The 17626-nt window shown below is 58.6% G+C and overlaps 1 protein-coding gene across 1 annotated transcript in view; it reads right to left on the bottom strand.

Moving 5' to 3' along the window:
* LRP5 (LDL receptor related protein 5) overlaps positions 1-16625 on the bottom strand; it is a 102200-nt gene extending 85575 nt beyond the window's left edge. Inside the window, exon 1 of the mRNA XM_042957788.1 lies at positions 16509-16625. Coding sequence (XP_042813722.1) covers positions 16509-16572 — 64 coding nt within the window. The 5' untranslated portion in view covers positions 16573-16625. The remainder of the gene's footprint in view (positions 1-16508) is intronic.
* Positions 16626-17626: the final 1001 nt, after the last annotated feature.

Here is a 17626-nt window from a genome sequence, read left to right as displayed (position 1 = left end):
GCCAGAAACCAGCCCGTTACTAACATTCTTATTTTCGACAAAATATAGCATTCTGATTACATACCATTTCGGTTCAACAGCTCCCCGCTCCCGGAAGTGGCCCAAGGCCATGGCAGAGACTGACTCGGGGGCCCATTCCAGCGGATGGGGAGGCAGTGGCTTCCATCCAAAGCCCTGAGGCCCCATGGAAACAGGCACCAGGTGGCCACTCAGAAGGTGAGGCCACCCAGGAGAGCCTCTGGCCTCAGTGTCCTCCCCACACGCCCTTATAATGAAGTCGCCTATTTAAATGCACCGGGGGCTCTGCAGCCTTTCTCCTTGACAGATGAAAGAAAACAGTTTTATAATTCAAATGGCAATTACGGGGTAGGCAGCGGGGCCTGGGGCTGCCAATGTTAGTCCCCGCATGACCCCAAGCAAGTTTTGCCGGCTCTCCTAGCCTTAGTTTCCTCATCTACATAATGGGCACCCAGTCCCCAGAGCGGCTGCAAGGATTAAATGAGTCAATCGAACAGCCCTTAGACCCCACCTGCTACACCGTGAATGGGTAGTAACTATGAGCTATTTTTACTTATTAAGTCTAGGTATTTGTCCCATGGGTGCTCTGAGGCAGGATGCATTAACCAAAAACTAAAGATTGCGTTAAATGCATACCCCAGAGAAAAATGCACACCCGAGGGGCGCCTGGGTGGCTCAGTCGGTTGAGCGGTTGAGCGTCTGACTTTGCCTCAGGTCATGATCTTGCAATTTGTGAGGTCAAGCCCAGGTCGAGCTCTGTGCTGACAGCTCGGAGCCTGGAACCTGCTTTGGATTCTGTGTCTCCTTCTCTCTCTGCTCCCTGCCCCCCCCCCCCCAACCAACTTGTGCTCTGTCTCTATCAAAAATGAGTAAAATATAAAAAAAAAAAAAAAAAGGAAAAAATGCACACCCCATAGAAAACATGTTTTTAATTTTTTTAATGTTTATTTATTTTTTGAGAGAGAGAGAGAGACAGAGTGAGTGGGGGAGGGGCAGAGAGAGAGAGAGGGAGACACAGAATCCGAAATGGGCTCCAGGCTCGGAGCTGTCAGCGCAGAGCCCGATGTGGGGCTCGAACTCACGAACGGTGAGATCATGACCTGAGCCAAAGTCAGACGCTTAACTGACTGCGCCCCCCAGGAGCCCCCCACAGTAAACATTCTTTTTTTTTTTAATTATTTCTGTTATTCTTTTTTTTTTTTCTTAACATTTATTTATTTTTGAGACAGAGAGAGACAGAGCATGAACGGGGGAGGGTCAGAGAGAGAAGGAGACACAGAATCCAAAACAGGCTCCAGGCTCCGAGCCATCAGCCCAGAGCCCGACGCGGGGCTCGAACTCATGGACCGCAAGATCGTGACCTGAGCCGAAGTCGGACGCTTAACTGACTGAGCCCCCCAGGAGCCCCCCACAGTAAACATTCTTTTTTTTTTTAATTATTTCTGTTATTCTTTTTTTTTTTTCTTAACATTTATTTATTTTTGAGACAGAGAGAGACAGAGCATGAACGGGGGAGGGTCAGAGAGAGAAGGAGACACAGAATCCAAAACAGGCTCCAGGCTCCGAGCCATCAGCCCAGAGCCCGACGCGGGGCTCGAACTCATGGACCGCAAGATCGTGACCTGAGCCGAAGTCGGACGCTTAACTGACTGAGCCCCCCAGGAGCCCCCCACGGTAAACATTCTTAATAGAGACCATTTTCTAAACTGTCCTAATTGCAAGCTTTTATGGGTTTCTTGACAGCCCTCAGAAATCAACCCAAGTACAGCATGTGTGTGTCTGTGTGTGCGGTTCACACGCACACGTATCACCCGTCTCAAGTCAGAGGAACAGGCCAATCAGTTGAGGAAGCCCTGAGGCCCTGCCGGAGTCTGGTGACGCCCACCCGCTTCCACCCGGCTCTCCAGCCCGCCCTGCATCTGCACCGTGTCCCTGACACCTGTCCTTTGGGCAGGGACCGGTACCTGATGCAAGAAAGAAAGAAGGGGCCGGGTTGGCCCCAAGTCACGTAGACAATACCACGTCCCAGGCGCGCCGAGGCCACGCAGACACAAGAGTTCCACGCGCGGTGACACGGCAAACTCGAGACTCAGGAACACAGGTGCACACCGGGGCACCGCTCAGCCCCCAGCCTGCCAGTTGCCACCCGGGGCAAGCAAGACCGCCAAAACCCGCAACCGTCAGCGGGGTCTCTAGCTGGACTGGTCGTTTCCGCTGAGGCGGGAGAGGGTGGGACCGTCGCAGCCCTCCCCCCCACGCCCACCGGCGAGGAAGCCGGCGTCTTCCCCATGTGGTCACAGAGATCGAATTGTTGTGCGCCGCAGAGAGGAAACGCGAACTGAGCTCAGGATGCATTTTGGAACTGGCAGAAAAGAACATCTGGGAAAGGAAACGCACTTCAGAGACAAACATAGCTTTGTGCCGGCTTTTATTTTCTTTACGTGTTGCAAAAAATGGTAATAATAAAGACGTGCCAAAATCTACCATCACGCTACAAAATCTTCTTTTTATGGGGCAAAACCGGGAGGCTCCGCTTTCAAGTGACCTACTGTTCCTGCAACAAAAGCAGCCCGCTGGGTGCCGAGGCCTCGAGGCGGCTGCCAGGAGCCAGCCCAAAGACCTGAGGCTCTCAACACCTCTGTTCCAGGCAGAGCGGAGTGGACAAGAACCATCCTCCACGTGGTTTAGCCTCTGGCCTCCTGGTCCCTGCTGAAGCCTCTCGGAAGCCTCTCCGGGCACTGACGTGCCTTGAAGAGCCAGAACCTCTCCGTCTTGAATATTTTATGCAGGTTTGGGGGCTCCCTATGAAGTTTGGCACCGGAGACCAGCTCTGATCATCCTGGGAACCAGCTATGTGTTGGGTCTAGAGGATCATAACCATGTGGAGAAGCCCAAAATTAGGGTTCGGAGGGGCCCTAGGTAAGCGGACGAGGGGACAGAGGCACAGGGGGACTGGGTAACCTGCCCGAGGTCACCCTCCACTAATCAGTGACAAGTACTCGAAATTCATTCATTCTGCATAATGGGGCCACTGAATGACCCCCAGGTCTCCCCACAGAAGGGTCAGACGAGCCCCCGAGGCCCTGCGGTGACCCTACCGCGTGCCAACGAGGAAGCCCAGCCCCTCAGCCTCTGCCCCTCTACCACCTGACCACACATCCGGGTTGTCTGTTCCAGGACAACCCCTCTGTCCTCAGGGAGGAGAAGGAACGGAACAGAGAGGTGCACCAGCAGCCTGGGGCTTCGCACAGCGAGAGCCAGTAGGTCCCAGAGGAGTGCGGCTTTGGGTGGGGGGCAGGTCAGGCTGGTGGGTCAGCAGCCCCTCCTGCTCACCCCTGGGGCTCCCACCCCAGGCCCCCACCGGTCATCCCGGGGCAACCCCACACAGGGTTCCGAATGTCCTCAGACTCAACGCTCCCATCTGTAGGAAGGGGGTGTGGGCGCACCAAGTATTAAAACCACACAGCAGAGGCAGCTGGGTGGCTTAGTCTGTTGAGCGTTGGATTCTTGATCTCATCTCAGGTCTTGATCTCAGGGTTTTGAGTTCAAGCCCGATGCTGGGCTCCACGCTGGACGTGAAGCCTACTTTTAAAACACACACACACACACACCCCACACAGCAACCCAAGAATGCAAATCCACACTCAAATCCCTCATAGGGACCACCCAGTGCCTTCATGGGTGCCTCAGGGACTCTACGCGTGGAGCTAAATGTCTCCCTCACAACGGGGCCTAACGTCCCTGTCACACATTGAGCAGTGAGCGCAGGGGTGGAGGGAGGGGTGCCTGCCCCTCACCGGCTCTCCCCTCTCCCCACACGTAGGTCAATGCTCTGAGCCTTTTTGTGACCAGGGAGGCATGGCTAGCCTCCCTGCCTCCAGGGCTGGTGTGAGAAGGACCCGCCAGACAGAAGAAGGCAAACGCGGCAGGGAGAGAGGCCACCGTGCCGGACGGAGAGGGAGTGACCAATACTGAGGAAGCCAGAGTCCGTATAGCACAGGAGCCAGGCCCGGGTAACAGGCACGGGGTGGAGAGGGGCCCCCCTGCACACCTCACCTCCGGCACAGTCACTACTGACTGAGGGGCAGTTCTAACCCCGCCCCGGGTCTGGCCTGGGCCAGCCATGAGGACAGAGCTGCTGCCTGCCTGCGTTCATCCTGTTCCAGGGGCCTAGTTCTGGGCCAGGCACACAGAAGCACCTGCTAAAGGCTTAAATTACTCTCGGGCTCGAGGCAACAGGAAGTCAGGAAAGCCAGCTCAGGCCCAGGAAGGGATGGGCAGGTCCCACCTCGGCTCTTGGCCAGAGGGCAGGTGCGGAGGGAGGGCCAGAAGCTCAGGGCTGTGGGGTCTGCTCCCCTCTGCCAGAGAGGAAGGTGGCAGTGAGAGACCCGGCCTGACACACGGGCTGGAGGGCAGCCTCTCTCACCAATCACAGAGCGCCTACTGGGCACAGGGCCCCGTCAGCAGGCCAGGGCAAAGGCACTGACCATCCGCAGCCCAGGGCGGGGAAGGCAGATGGAACAGGCACCTCACCTGAGGGGGAAGGAAGGCTCGGTGCCCGGACTCCCTCCTCTGCCTTCAGCGAGAAGCTGATGGGGCGGGAAGACCGACAGATACAGAGGACCGGAGAGGAGTACTGGCCGGCCAGGTGCCCACCGCACTGGAGAGGTCGCCCCAGCCCCGGTCCTCAGAGCCTGCCAGGCGGGCCAGTGAGCAGGCTGTCGGAAGACAGGCACAGGGAGAGAAGAAATAGGGGTCCGTAATAACTTCCTCTGGGGAGGGAGAGGCAGGGGGTGTGCTGGCCACACCTAGAAATCAATGGGGGGGGGGGGGCTCCTGATGAAGGCACAGAGCAAAAATGCCCCCTGGCCACACCTCTGACAGAGCAAAGGTCCAGGAAGCATCCCGCCCCACACAGCCCTGTGCACCTGTTCCCCAGCCCCACGGCTTCCGGAGCCCAGGCCTGCCAGGCTTTACCTAGGCGAGGTGGCAAATTCAGAGTGATCGGGCTCAATATGGCCATTATTCCAAAACAGTTTCCACCTTCTAATGAGCCTGAGCTAAGATGGTTTCAGCCAAGCCACTGCTTAGCTGGAATTGAACCTGACTCCAGAATCCCCCCGAGGGCCCTCTCCCCGGAGAATAACAATTATGATTGTAATAACAGCCCTAATAGATAATAATTATTGAGCACTCACCAGGAGCCAGCCCTGTGCTAAGCACTTTGCAGCCACGTTACGTCCTCGGGCGATTACCCCAACAGGTGAGGAAACTAAGGCCCAGAGGAGTTAACTCACTTGCCCAAGGCCCCAGAGCTGAGAGCAGAGCCAGGAATGTGGGCGGGGCTAGAACAGGTGGAGGCGGCCGCCTCCGGGAGGGGGGGGGGCTTCCAGGCCCCCAGGGCCCCGGGGGGCTCCCTGCTGGGATTCCTCTGGCAACCCCCTCAGCTGTTCACAGCGAACCTGGGGGACCAGCAGGGAAGGAGTCTGGGCGCAGCAGGCTCTCAGCCCGGGGAGGGGGGCGCAAGACAGACTCTGCTGGGAGCCTGGGGGGCGGGGGGCGGTGCTGGATGGAAACACACAAACACACACACCATGCCACAAGTGCGACAGTGGGGTGACCTGCCTGGGTACTCGCCGGTGACCCAGCTGGCCTTTGGTACTAGACAGAGGCGGACAGGAAGAAACGAGGCCCAGCTGCCTTCCCCACACCCACAAAGAGACGAAGGGGGACAATTAAGCAAATGTGTCCCCTGACACTTCTGACAGGGAGGATCTCCCTGAACACGGATCAGAACGCGTTCCTAACTCTGCACTCCCGCCTGCCTCTTCGTCCTGTTCTGCTGACACAAGCTAGTGAGGTTCAGGAAAACCCTGAACTTCTCCAGGTCCCAGACGCCAGCCATCCAGAAGATCGGTGACTTCATGCCGGGAGACCGTGGAAACCCTCTCTCACCAGTCCCCGGCCAGGCAGTACCCTAACAGGATCGCTCAGCTCAGCCTGCGTGGGGGGGTTCCCACCTCTGGCCACATTCCATTCCGGTGGGTGGGGCCCCAGGCAGGCCTTGCTGTGCAGAGAGGTCTCAAGAACTGGGCCACACGGGGATGCAGGAGCCCGGCTGGAGACCTGTTCTGAGCAGGTCTTTCTGAGAGGTGCTCTCGGTGCGGAAGAGCTGAGTGAAGACGTCCCTGGGAGGGGCAAAGGGAACCCCGAGCCTCTGCTTCTGGCAGACTTTCCAGAGCTCCAGCCAGCCGTGCCGGGCCACCTGCATGGCCGCACTCAGTTAAGCAGAAAAGGTTATTATTCCACAAAGGTGCTTTCCTCAAAGGACACAATCTTTCCAAACAAAGCGAAAATGGTTTAAAAACTAGAAATGGAAGCCAAATGGACGAAATTTGCTCTGTTCTGTTCTTTGGTCTTGACCTTCCTGCCCGCGCACTCCAGGGCTGGCGGCACAGAAGCCCCCAGAAAGAAGGTAGGGATTAAATGAGAACGAGTAAAGCCTCAGTGGGGGCCACATGGGCAGAGACCTCCCTAGGGACATGGCGCTCCGTACCCAGCCCGGCAGGTCGGGGGGGGGGGGGGCCGGGGAAAGGGAGACATGCTTTGGGGCTGCTCTGTTCACAGACACACGCCAGGTGGTCACCTGCTCTGCAGGGACAGGCAGTGCTGCGGCCACAGCTGACCGGCCCCGCACACCTCTTGGGCCAGGAGGGCACATTTAAGTCCCCTGGGCTGGGCCTGCTCCCTGGCAGGCCTAGGGATCCAGCATCTCAGCTCTTGTGAGCCGATCCTGCTTTGGCCTCGGGAAAGAACTCTGCGCAGACACAGGTGAGACCGCGAGAGCCCGCACAAACCGCCCCTGGGGAGGGTAGGTATTTCATGGACACAGGACTCTACGGTTAAGTATGTTCGAGAAGCACAGGCCTTCGCAGAGTCCGTACCTCAGGAATATGGGTTTCTATTGGGGGAGTGGGTCCCACGCTTGGCCTCAGGAGCCTTCTGTTACGGAGGACAGGTGTTCTATACCCTGGGAAACACAGCAGCGCTGGATGCCGTGATGCGGTGGGAGCCTACCAGGCTGCAGATCTGGGGCCAGAGGAAGTAAGGACGGGTAAGATTTGCTCCCTGGACAGACGAGGCCTTGGGGACCCCGAGACAGCTCCTGAGCATGTAAGCATCCACGCCACACCAGACAGCAGGTGGAGGGACAAACGTGAAGACAGCCTGTGTCCCCAAGCCCCCTCGGGCTGGCTGGCCACGGAAGGTTCCGGACTCCGAGGAGACAGATCCGTCTGGAGAAGCACTCAACTCCCCCGGGGGAGCACAGGAGGGGGCTAAAGCCAGCCTGGGGGCAGCATGGAATAGCAGGCCAGAAAGTTCCAACTTCAGATGTTGGGAAACTGGTGGTGTTTTCGTGGAAGACGTCATCTGGCCGGAGTGAATGGTAAACGGGCAGGGGGAGGCTCCCGGACACCTGCTAGAAGCTGGTGTAGTCTCCCGCCCCTGTGGGGGGCCTGCAGGTGAGGCCGGGGAGGGGCGGGTGGAGAGGAAAGGAGCACCCGGAGACCGGGGCCTGCATCGCAGAGGAAGAAGGGGCGTCAGAGGGAGCCGCACGCTCCAGCCTCGGTGAGGAGGACTCCTGGGGGTCCGAGACAGCGCCCGCTCCAGTCCCCTTTCCGCACAGAGTCTGCTCGGGGGAAAGTCCAGAGAAACGGCCTGCCCCCGCAAGGGCAACGCGAGAGCACATCTTGCTGGAAGCCGCTTTGCAGCGGGACGTCGCTTGGGTCACGGAGAAGGCCTGCACCTGGCAGGGCAGACTCCAAGGTGGCACCCGGCTGCCCGTGGACAGTCTGGAAGGCACCCAGGCACCCGGCTGACATGTTCTGGCCGGGGCCACGCGCTCGGGCGGCCCTATTGAGCAATTTCCTAAGAGTTTGGCTAGGCAGGTACCGCCTCCCCATCTGGGCTAATAAAGGGGTGCAGCCCAGGTAAGAAATTAAAGTTACTCACATTTTGTTCTGGAGGGAACCAGGGGAGGGGAGCAGTAATTTACGCGGTAATTAGATTCGCCTCCCGGCTAACACTGGAATTAGTTGCATTAGAGCTTGTCTCCCGAGCAGGCTGCTGGCGTGAGGGAGCCCAGAAGCAGGAGCGTCGCAGGCCGTCCAGCACAAATGTCACCTCGGAAGCACCCCACGTGCAAACAGGAAGCAAAAACCTGAAGGCTGGCTCCTTGTGAATTTACTTCCACAGCCAAGGATCAGCTTGCTTGTCGAAGACCACTGCTCGAGCCCAGCCCTGGGACACCCGTCCGGCGTCACCGTTTACCGTCGCCGGATCAAGGGCTCAAAGGATGGAACCTGATAGGCTGACTCTGAAGCGTATCACTAAAGAATAAATGTACAGGAACAGTCAACACAATTTTCCGAAGACAACGATGAAGGGGGGAATTGCATCATCAGTCCTGAAATACACTACGATGCTACGTACAGAGGTTAAAACAGCACCCCGGAGGGGCGCCTGGGTGGCTCAGTCGGTTAAATGGCCGACTTTGGTTCAAGTCATGATCTCACAGTTCGTGGGTTCGAGCCCCATGTCGAGACCCATGTCGGGCTCCGTGCTGACGGTGTGCAGCCTGCTTGGGATTCTTTCTCTCTCCCTCTCTCTCTCTCTCTGCTCCTCCCCCCCCCCCAAAGTAAATAAATAAACTTAATTTAAAAAAAAGAGCACACTGGTACAGAAAGACACCAACGGGTCAACGGAGCAGGACACAAGGTCCCAGAATCAGGAGCCATGCCATCTGTGGACACTGCACATGAAAGTGTCAGTGACATTTTAAATGAATGAGGATATGATGGGCCTTTCTGTCAAGGTGTTGGGACAACTCCCTATCCATTTATAGGGGCACACCAGGGACGGTCCAGATCCCTACCTCACACGTTATACCTCCCCAAAATTGGATAAACCAATGTCTGAACACGAAACATAACACCAAACAATAACACCAAAACACCAAACAATAACAGTCCTGGAAAAAAAAATTAAGGAAGAGGTGTTTATAATCTGGGGGTAGAGAAACAAAGCACAAAACCCAGAAAGCTTAAGGGAATAGACCCAGAGTTTTGATTACGTGAAACTTCTTAATGCCTTTACAATAACAAACCACCAGAAATATGGGTGAAAGGCTACAGATCAGAAGACGACTCTGGAACAAATATAACATAGAGTTACTCTCCATGCCAAATAAATAGCTCTTGCAAATCAGTGAGAAAGATGAACAACTCAATTTTATTAAGTTTATTTATTTACTTTATATCCACACTATGAAATACTACGTAGCTTTTAAAAAGATCTGAAAGTAAATGGGGCTCAGTCAGTTAAGGGTCCAACTTCGGCTCAGGTCACCATCTCACGGTTCGTGAGTTCAAGCCCCGCGTCAGGCTCTGTGCTGACGGCTCGGAGCCCGGAGCCTGCTTCGGATTCTGTGTCTCCCTCTCTCTCTCTGCTCCTCCCCCACTCGTGCTCTGTCTGTCTCTCAAAAACAAATAAATGTTAAAAAAAATTTTTTTAAAAGATCTGAAAGTAAAGATACAGGAAATGCTGAAGATATGTTAGCAAGTAAAAAAGGCTACAGCCACAGGCAGACGGTGATTGGGCTTATGTGTAAAATAGGAGTCTGTGTTCAAAATCACATAATCCACTTGCTACAACACGTGTTAAAGGTCTGGTCATAGGCAATAAACAAGCAACAGGAACCGCGGTACATAGTTCAGCCGTTCCTACGTATTCGTGTGTGTGTGTCGCATTTAAGTATCCGTAGACATCGGCAGCTCTCCCTGTCCATGGGTCCTGTCCCCTTGCTTTAATAACATCATCTTTTTTGCACCAATAAAACATAAGCAAATACTTGTACGTATTTGTGAAAGAAAACGGCTAACAAATACGTATGGAGACGCTCGATCGGCCATCGGGAAGACGCCGATCAAAACCACAACGCGGGACCAGGATGACCGGAAGCAAAACAGAAAACAAAACCAAACAAGAGGTGACGGGGATGCGGAGAAATCGCCCGCTGCTAGGCTTGTAAAAGGCGGCACGCTGAAGGAGACAGTCTGATGGAGCCTCAAAAAAACTCAAGCCCGGACTGACACGTGGTCCAGCAACCCCACGTCCGGCCGCTCGCCCCAAAGTGGAGGCAGGGACCCAGACGGAGGCGTGCACAGCCGCGTCCTCAGCAGCATCGTTCACAAGAGAGGCGTCGACAGCCCGGTGTCCCCAGCCAGCAGGGGAACAGACGAGCAAAGCCAACGTGCCCTCTCCGAACAGGGAAACATTCCTCAGCCATACAGGGGAACGGCGTTCTGTCACCCGCTGCAACTTGGATGACCCCGAAAACACCACACTGAGTGAAATAAGCCAGACGCAAAAGGACAACCACGGGATGACTCCACAAAGACGAGGAAGGGACCACCGGCCGGCCCACAGCCACGGGAAAGCGGAAGAGAGGTTACCAGGGGCCGTAGACAGCGGACGACGGGGTGTGACCCCCTTCACGGGCACGGTTTCTGTTTCAGGTAACAGAAAATTCTGGAAATAGACAGTGGTGATGGTTGCACACCCTTGTGAATGCAATTAATGCCACTGAATCATACATTTAATGTTTGTGTTTTTTTGAGAGAGAGAGAGAGAGAGCGTGAGCAAGGGAGGGGCAGAGAGAGAGGGAGACGCAGAGTCCCAAGTGGGCTCCAGGCTCCGAGCTGTCAGCACAGAGCCCGACGCGGGGCTCGAACTCACGAACCACGAGATCGTGACCTGAGCCAAAATCAGATGCTCAACCGACCGAGCCACCCAGGCGCCCCAGAATCATACATTTAAAAGTGGGGAGGGGCGCCTGGGTGGCTCCGTCGGTTGAGCGGCCAACTTCGGCTCAGGTCATGGTCTCACAGTTTGTGGGTTCGAGCCCCCATTGGGCTCTGTGCTGACAGCTTGCTCAGAGCCTGGAGCCTGCTTCGGATTCTGTGTCTCCTTCTCCCTCTCTGACTCTCCCCCGCTCATGCTCCGTCTCTCTGTCTCTCAAAAGTAAATAAATGTTAAAATAATAAAAATTAAAAATAAATAAAAATAAAAGTGGGGGGAAAAATGGGCCGGGAGGGCAGAGCTGGGGAGACCATACTCTAGACCTGACAGTGCAGGATCCCAGGAGGGGGAGGGGGACCCCGAGGACCCTCAGGGAAGCCACACGGCCCAGTGGAACAGGAGCAGGGAGCAGCAAGCCCAGAGAGTGTGGCACACAAGGCCCTCCCTGCAGGAGACCACCCCCGCGCCCCAAAGACCCCCGAAGGGAGAAAACTGGAAAACTTCATGCGGGAAAATGCCTCCAGAGTTTAGGGCCAGCTGGTTTCCTTTTACAAAAAAAGGAAACTGAGGTTCATGGAACGGAAGTGTACCCAGGGCCCCACAGGGAAGGGCCCGGTGTGCGTGTGCCGTTCTCACAGGCTCCCGCCAGGGAGAGGAGCCTTAACCAGGCGCCCCTGAGACCCCCAAGAGGCTGAAAACCACTCTCCCCCCTGAGCGAACCTTTGCTTCCCCTTAAACGCTAGAAAACGACATCAAGGCAAGCAAGAAACATACACTAAATACCAACCAAGAAGCGGGTAAGAAAATACCCAGAAAGTACAGTATCCCCCCACCCCTGCCAAAGGGCTCAGACGTGACCTCACCATGAAAACCTCCCAGGGGAAGAGAGACCTCGAGCAAGAAGGACACGGGACAGTGGACATGTGACTCTGGGCACGGACTCCATCTGGACCTGCGGTGCCGGGGCCACACGGCTGCCGCCACCCCAAGAGTGTGAGGTGAGCGCTCCCCTGGCCGGCGGGCGGCAGGGAGGGGGGTCGTGGAGGGTTAACCGTCCCCAGTTAACAGATGACGGGGCTGCTCAGGGATGGGCAGGACATATATGCACAAGGGCCCCGCATGGCTCGGGGGAGCGCGACACCCTTACTTGCCAGGGAAGGGTCAGCAGCCAGCTTCAGGGCTATCAGGCACCCCTCGGGGACAAGCCCGTGCCACACCCAGACCCCTCAAAGGTCTCACCGCTCCTGGCCGCCCTCCCAACCCCCCCCCCCCCAAAAGGCGGTCTCACCTTGACTCTGACCATGCCCTCCAGCACTTTGAAAGGAAACCTGGGAACCTAGGGCGGGACTTTATGTCCTTCCCAGTGAGGCCTGTCTTGGGAGAAGAGCCTCCTGGCCGCTCCCCACGGACACTGGCTCACTGAACCCCACAAGCCAGATGCCACAGCTCACCTTTGCGGGTGAGGAAACGGAGGCCAAGGCCAAGAGCTAGCCAACCACTCCCAGGGCTGAAGAGAAAGCAGAGACCAGCCTGGCACAGTAGCAGGAGGGACCCCGCCACTGTCTCAACAGGTCACACTGGGACCCACGCTGTCCCCGGGACAGCCCCCAGGGCGCCTGTCTCACACCACTGCTTTCTAAGCAAATGTGCCAGCAGGCCCCCGACGCGGCCCCTCACCGCCACCAGCGCCTCCGCGATCCGAGAGCGTGTCAAGTGACTGTCCGAGAAGCCGCACAGGCCACAAATGTCCAGCGTCTCTCAGGGCTTTGGCAATACTGAACACAGCGCTAAGCCCACCTCTCGGCATCGCCCCTCCCGGAGGCCGCCACCGGCCCTTGGCTTGGCCCCGGCCTCGGCCACCAGCTCTCACGTCTCTGAACCGAGCTGTGGACCTCAGGACAAATCTGTTCCCTCCCGGCCTTGAAACCGCTTGCCCTGTTCCACACCCCACTCGGGACACCGCGGCCCGCGCCTGCCGAGAGGTCCCCAACCAAGATCGATCCATCTATGGGCGGAAGCACCCAGAAAACGTGACACGCGGTCACAGAAGCAGCCAGACGCAAGAGGCCTCCGTGTCGTATGACACGATGTATATGAAACATCTAGAACACGCAACTCCATTGGGACAGACAGCAGGCTGGGGGCAGGTGGGGGATGGGAACTTACCGTTTAACGGGTGTGGGTTTTATTTTGGGGAGGTGGACACGTTTGTAACCAGACTGCCGCGGTGGTTGCCCAGTGTAGTCGTGTATTTACGGGCAGTGGACTGTATGCTTTAAAAAGGCTAATTTGATATTACAGGATTTTCACCGCAATTAAAAAAAAAAAAAAATCAACTCATCACCTTTCACCTAGGACAGATCTGGCTCCAGCCTGCATTTCCTATCCCCCCGGACTAAATTCTTCCAGAAGCTCCCATTGCCTTCTGGATCACGTCCAATCTCTGCGTCATGATCTGGCCTCTTTCGGGGGAGGACACCACCTGGTCCTCGAGGACGGGACTCAGAGACAGTGAGGAAAAGCCCCCCTGGGCCCACCTCTCCCATAGCTGCACAACCAGCTTCTGCGTGCCTGTCTGCCCCCGGAGGCAGAACATTCTGACAGCAAAGGCACACTCATCACCATTCTAGCCCCGCGCTTCACTCGGCACCGGGGGCCAAAGAGTCCTAAGAGCTGACCAGGTGCCAGGCAGGCGTTAACTCACTGAATTAGCGGTCAGAAGTATTATTATCCCATTTTACAGGAGAGAAAACTGAGGGACACGAAGGTGGGCTCAGCGGCGCAAGTTCCCCCACATGGCAACCACCAAGGCTGACGACAGACCCTGAGTACTCAGGCTCCGTCCACCGTGTCAATCACCTCAAGAGACAATAAGCCAGTGTTGCGGCAATAAGCGAGTCAGGACAGCGGACTAGATACCCAAGGTCGCTTGCAGAAGAAAAACCCAGACTGTGGAAATACGGCTTTTGGACGTCCCGGCCAGAAAGATCAAGGACTCGATCAGACAAGAGGCAATGCAGTTCAGCTGCCACCAGTCTCACACCGAGGCCGGGGACGGTCCCGACCGCCTGGGGTGGGGGGTGGGGAGAACCAGACGAAGACCCTGGACACAGAGAAGCCAAGGAAGCCGTCCAAAGCCAAACAGCTCCCGAGCGCGTAAACGCAGGCTGGTCTGACCCCAAAGCCCCCACGCTTCGCTTCGGGGCAGGAAGCCTCGCTGAGTCCTCACCTGACTGCACCCCCACCCCCAGCGGCGTGCAAATTCTGCTAAATGCCTGAGCGGTGAAACAGCGCAGCTGAAATTAAATGGGTTCCAAATGCGACAGGATCTCCACAGCAAATGTGGGATCATACCGGTGGACTGGGTACATTCTTGGGTTCGAAGGGGAGAGTTAAAAAGCACGTGGGCCCTGCTTTTGAAGAGCAGCGGCAGTGGGGGAGGGCGGGGGCTCCTCTCTCGGTGGCCTCCGGCCTCCGCCCAGCATTTTCGTTAACTCAGCCCCCACCTGCTGGGCCCTTCCAGTGGGCCGGGCAGTAGGCATCTACAGGAACCACCCACAGGCGGTTGGGCGGTGGGGGGAGGTGGAGAGGGGGTCCTGGACAGGTGGTCCCTACAGCAAGTGCTGTGGGGCCAGAGGGGAGCGGTCTGGGCCTGCGGAGCTGAGCCGGGGAAAGCCATTCCCAGCACCGGGCCCACTAAAACAAAGGCATTTCCGTGGGCTCACAGCTTCAAATTGCAACAGGAAGCAATCAGGAAAAATAATTAGGTACCAGCGTACTGGCTCGACTCCGGACCAACGCAGAAATCGGGGACAGTCAAGACAGTGGTGCAGAAAGGGTGCTTCCTCCTCCTTCCATTTTGGGATCGGATTGCCACATTAGCCGGGGATCTAAAGCCCTCATGCTGACATGCTTCCTAATGTAAAAATGATCAACTCTATCTTTGCCTCATACACGACTGAACTCCACAGACGTGATTCCTTCCCCTTGGGGGCTTGAACCACAAAACGGCAGGCATCCGACTCCAGCAACGTCACCCCAAAAGGGACAGGAAATCCCAAACTGCACCGAAGTGAAAAGCACTATGGCTGGCTGAGAAACCCCACCTTTAAAACAAACATCTCCCCCCCAACCAAAAAAAAAAAAAAAGAAAGAAAAAAACCTTTTGCCTCCGTGATCCAGGCATTTCCGGAAAGAAAAGCAGCAGCGTTGGTCTGAGCTGCCCAGATACTGTCATTGCTCTGTCGTCACCTTGTTTTGCTGGTATCAGACATGGCTGAGAAATGTAAACCCGCTCCGGAGGGAGATACATTTGGGGTGAAACCGCCGGCATTCTCTAGGCTTCGGCTGGGAGGCAAACGGACGTGAGGAAACCGTCCCCTCTACGCCCCCCCAAACCTCAGGGAAGGGGCTGCAGCCCTGGGAAATGTGACCACAGAGCCTGGCCGGGACACCTCCCTGCAATGTCCACACTGGAAATATTCAGGGAGACAGCTGTTTGCCTTAAAGAGGCCCAGACAAAGGGACCTGAGCCACCCGCTCCCACCCCACCCCCCAAAAAACTGCTACCGGCAGCAACACAGCAGCCCGGGGAGCCCAGGACTCCGTGGCCCCGTCCAAGGCGGCCAGCCACACTCCAGAAAAACAAAACACTCACGTCCGAAGAGAATGATTTAGGTAGCGAGAGATTTGCTCCAAAACCACATGGCAATCTCCAAATTAAAAGAACATGTGTAGCGTTTCACAACGCTTAAGTTTCCTGAGCCCTCCTGACCTCAACTCCACCCCTCGGGACACACCGAAAGTTGCAGAGAAAGGTCCCCGGGCCCTCGATCTGCCCCCCAGGGTGTGCACAAGTGAGGCACCCGCGCGCTTCCCGACCGCGCCGCGCTCCGCGACCACGTCACCCCGCGCGGCGGCCCCACGAGGCCACCCCCGGCGTGGACACCGGCCGCGGGTGCCACCGCGGGGAGGAGGGAGGGGGGCGGGCAACGGCCCCACGGGTCCGCCGGGCACCCGGCAGGTGTCGGTCCGCTCGGAAACCGACAGCCCCGCCGACGAAACGGGGCGGCGCGACAGGCCAGGCCGCCCGGCGCCGGGTCTGAGAACTTTCTGTGCAACTTCGATCAGTTCTCGGGGCCGGCGGGCCAGCCGCGCGGCCATCGGAAACGGGCTCGCCGAGGAGTCCGCGACGCAGGGCGGCGAGGCCTGTCTCCCGGCCGACAGTCCCCGCCGTGCGCCGGCCCCGCGGCCCGGGGTCCGCACGGTCCCAGGGCGGCCTCGCCCGGCCGGCTACACGCGGCCGCACCGCCGAGCGCGCCCCGGGGCCGCGGGCAGGTGAGGACCCGCCCGCGCCGCACCTGGCGGGGTCGGCGCCGCCCGCGCGCCCCGCTCGCCGGCCCCGGGGTGGGGGTGGGGGGGCGGGGATCGCCCCGGCGGGACGGGGCCCGGCCTTCCCGGGAGGGGCCCGGGCGGGCGAGACAAAGGGCCCGCGCGCGGCTCCCCCCCCCACCCCCGGGCGCCGGGCACCCGCGGCGCGCGCCCCAACTCGCCCCCAACTTGCAAAGTCGCCTCGGCGCGCCGCGCACTTGGCCGCCGGGCCATTGTCCCCGCGGCCCGCGCCCACCTACCCGCGGCGGGGGCCAGGCTGCAGCAGAGCGCGAGCAGCAGCAGCCGCGGCGGCGCCGCCTCCATGTTGTCCGGGGCCGGGCGGGCCCGCGCGCGCTCACTCGGGCTCCATGGCGCGGCGGCGGCGGCGGCGGCGGCTCCTCGCGCGGCTCCCGGCGCCTGCCGCCTCCCCCCCTCGGGCGCCGCGGACCAGGACGGCGGGGGAGGAGGGAGGAGGCGCGGGAGCGGAAGCCGCGCCGCGTCTCCGCCCCCCGCGCCGCCGCGCCCTCCCGCGGGCGCCCCCCGGAGCCGGCCCGCGGCCCTCCCCGCGCCCCCGCCTCCCGTGGGGCTCCCCGGGGGCGCGGGGTCGGCGCGGGCTCGACAGCCCGCGGGGGAGGGGGGGGCTCCGGGCCACCCCCCCCACACCCCACCCCCACCCCCGCCTCCGATCGAGTTCCGGAAGCAGGTGGGTCACCTGTGGAGCCACCGGGACCCGGCCTCGACCGACGGGGAAACTGAGGCACGGGAGGGGGGCGGGGCGTGGGAAGGGCACGCGGCGGGGCAGCCGGGAGCCCAGAGCCGGGTCGGTGCGCTCTCCCGAGACCGACCGCGGCCGCCCAGGCGGGGTCCGGCCCCAAGACACCTGTTCTTGCCGGGGAGGGCAGAGGAGGGAAGAGGAGGGAGCCCGCACGTCAGAGACAGAGGCTGAGGACCGACAGAGGCTCGAGCCGCAGGGGTTGAGAGTGGGGGTGGACTTCGGGTTATTCTACTCCACCAAATACATCCCCTCTACATTAGTTACGGTACACGAAGCAGCAGACACACTGTTCTTCCAAATATGCCTCCCGCCCCTCTGGGATCGTAGACCTCTCCTTTGGTTCAGAAAGCAAACATGGAAGGGAGCCCCCACCCCACCCCCATCCTCCCGGCTCTGTGCTCCCTGAGCCCGCAGCTCAGCTCTGGGCCCTGGGGGCGCAGGGCAGGGGGGCGGGGAGAGGGGGCAAAGCCCTGGCCCTGGGGCTGCTGGGCCCAAGTCCCAACTCCAGATCTGCTGCTTCCTGGAACCAGGTGTGCCCTTGGGCAGATCTACACGTAACCCCTCCAGGTAGTCTTTCCTCCTTTAGAAAAGGGGTATAGCTGT

This window comes from Panthera tigris, chromosome D1 (genome assembly GCF_018350195.1).
Source record: "Panthera tigris isolate Pti1 chromosome D1, P.tigris_Pti1_mat1.1, whole genome shotgun sequence".
Lineage (NCBI taxonomy): Eukaryota > Metazoa > Chordata > Mammalia > Carnivora > Felidae > Panthera > Panthera tigris.
This window is presented reverse-complemented; position numbering and strand designations above follow the sequence as displayed.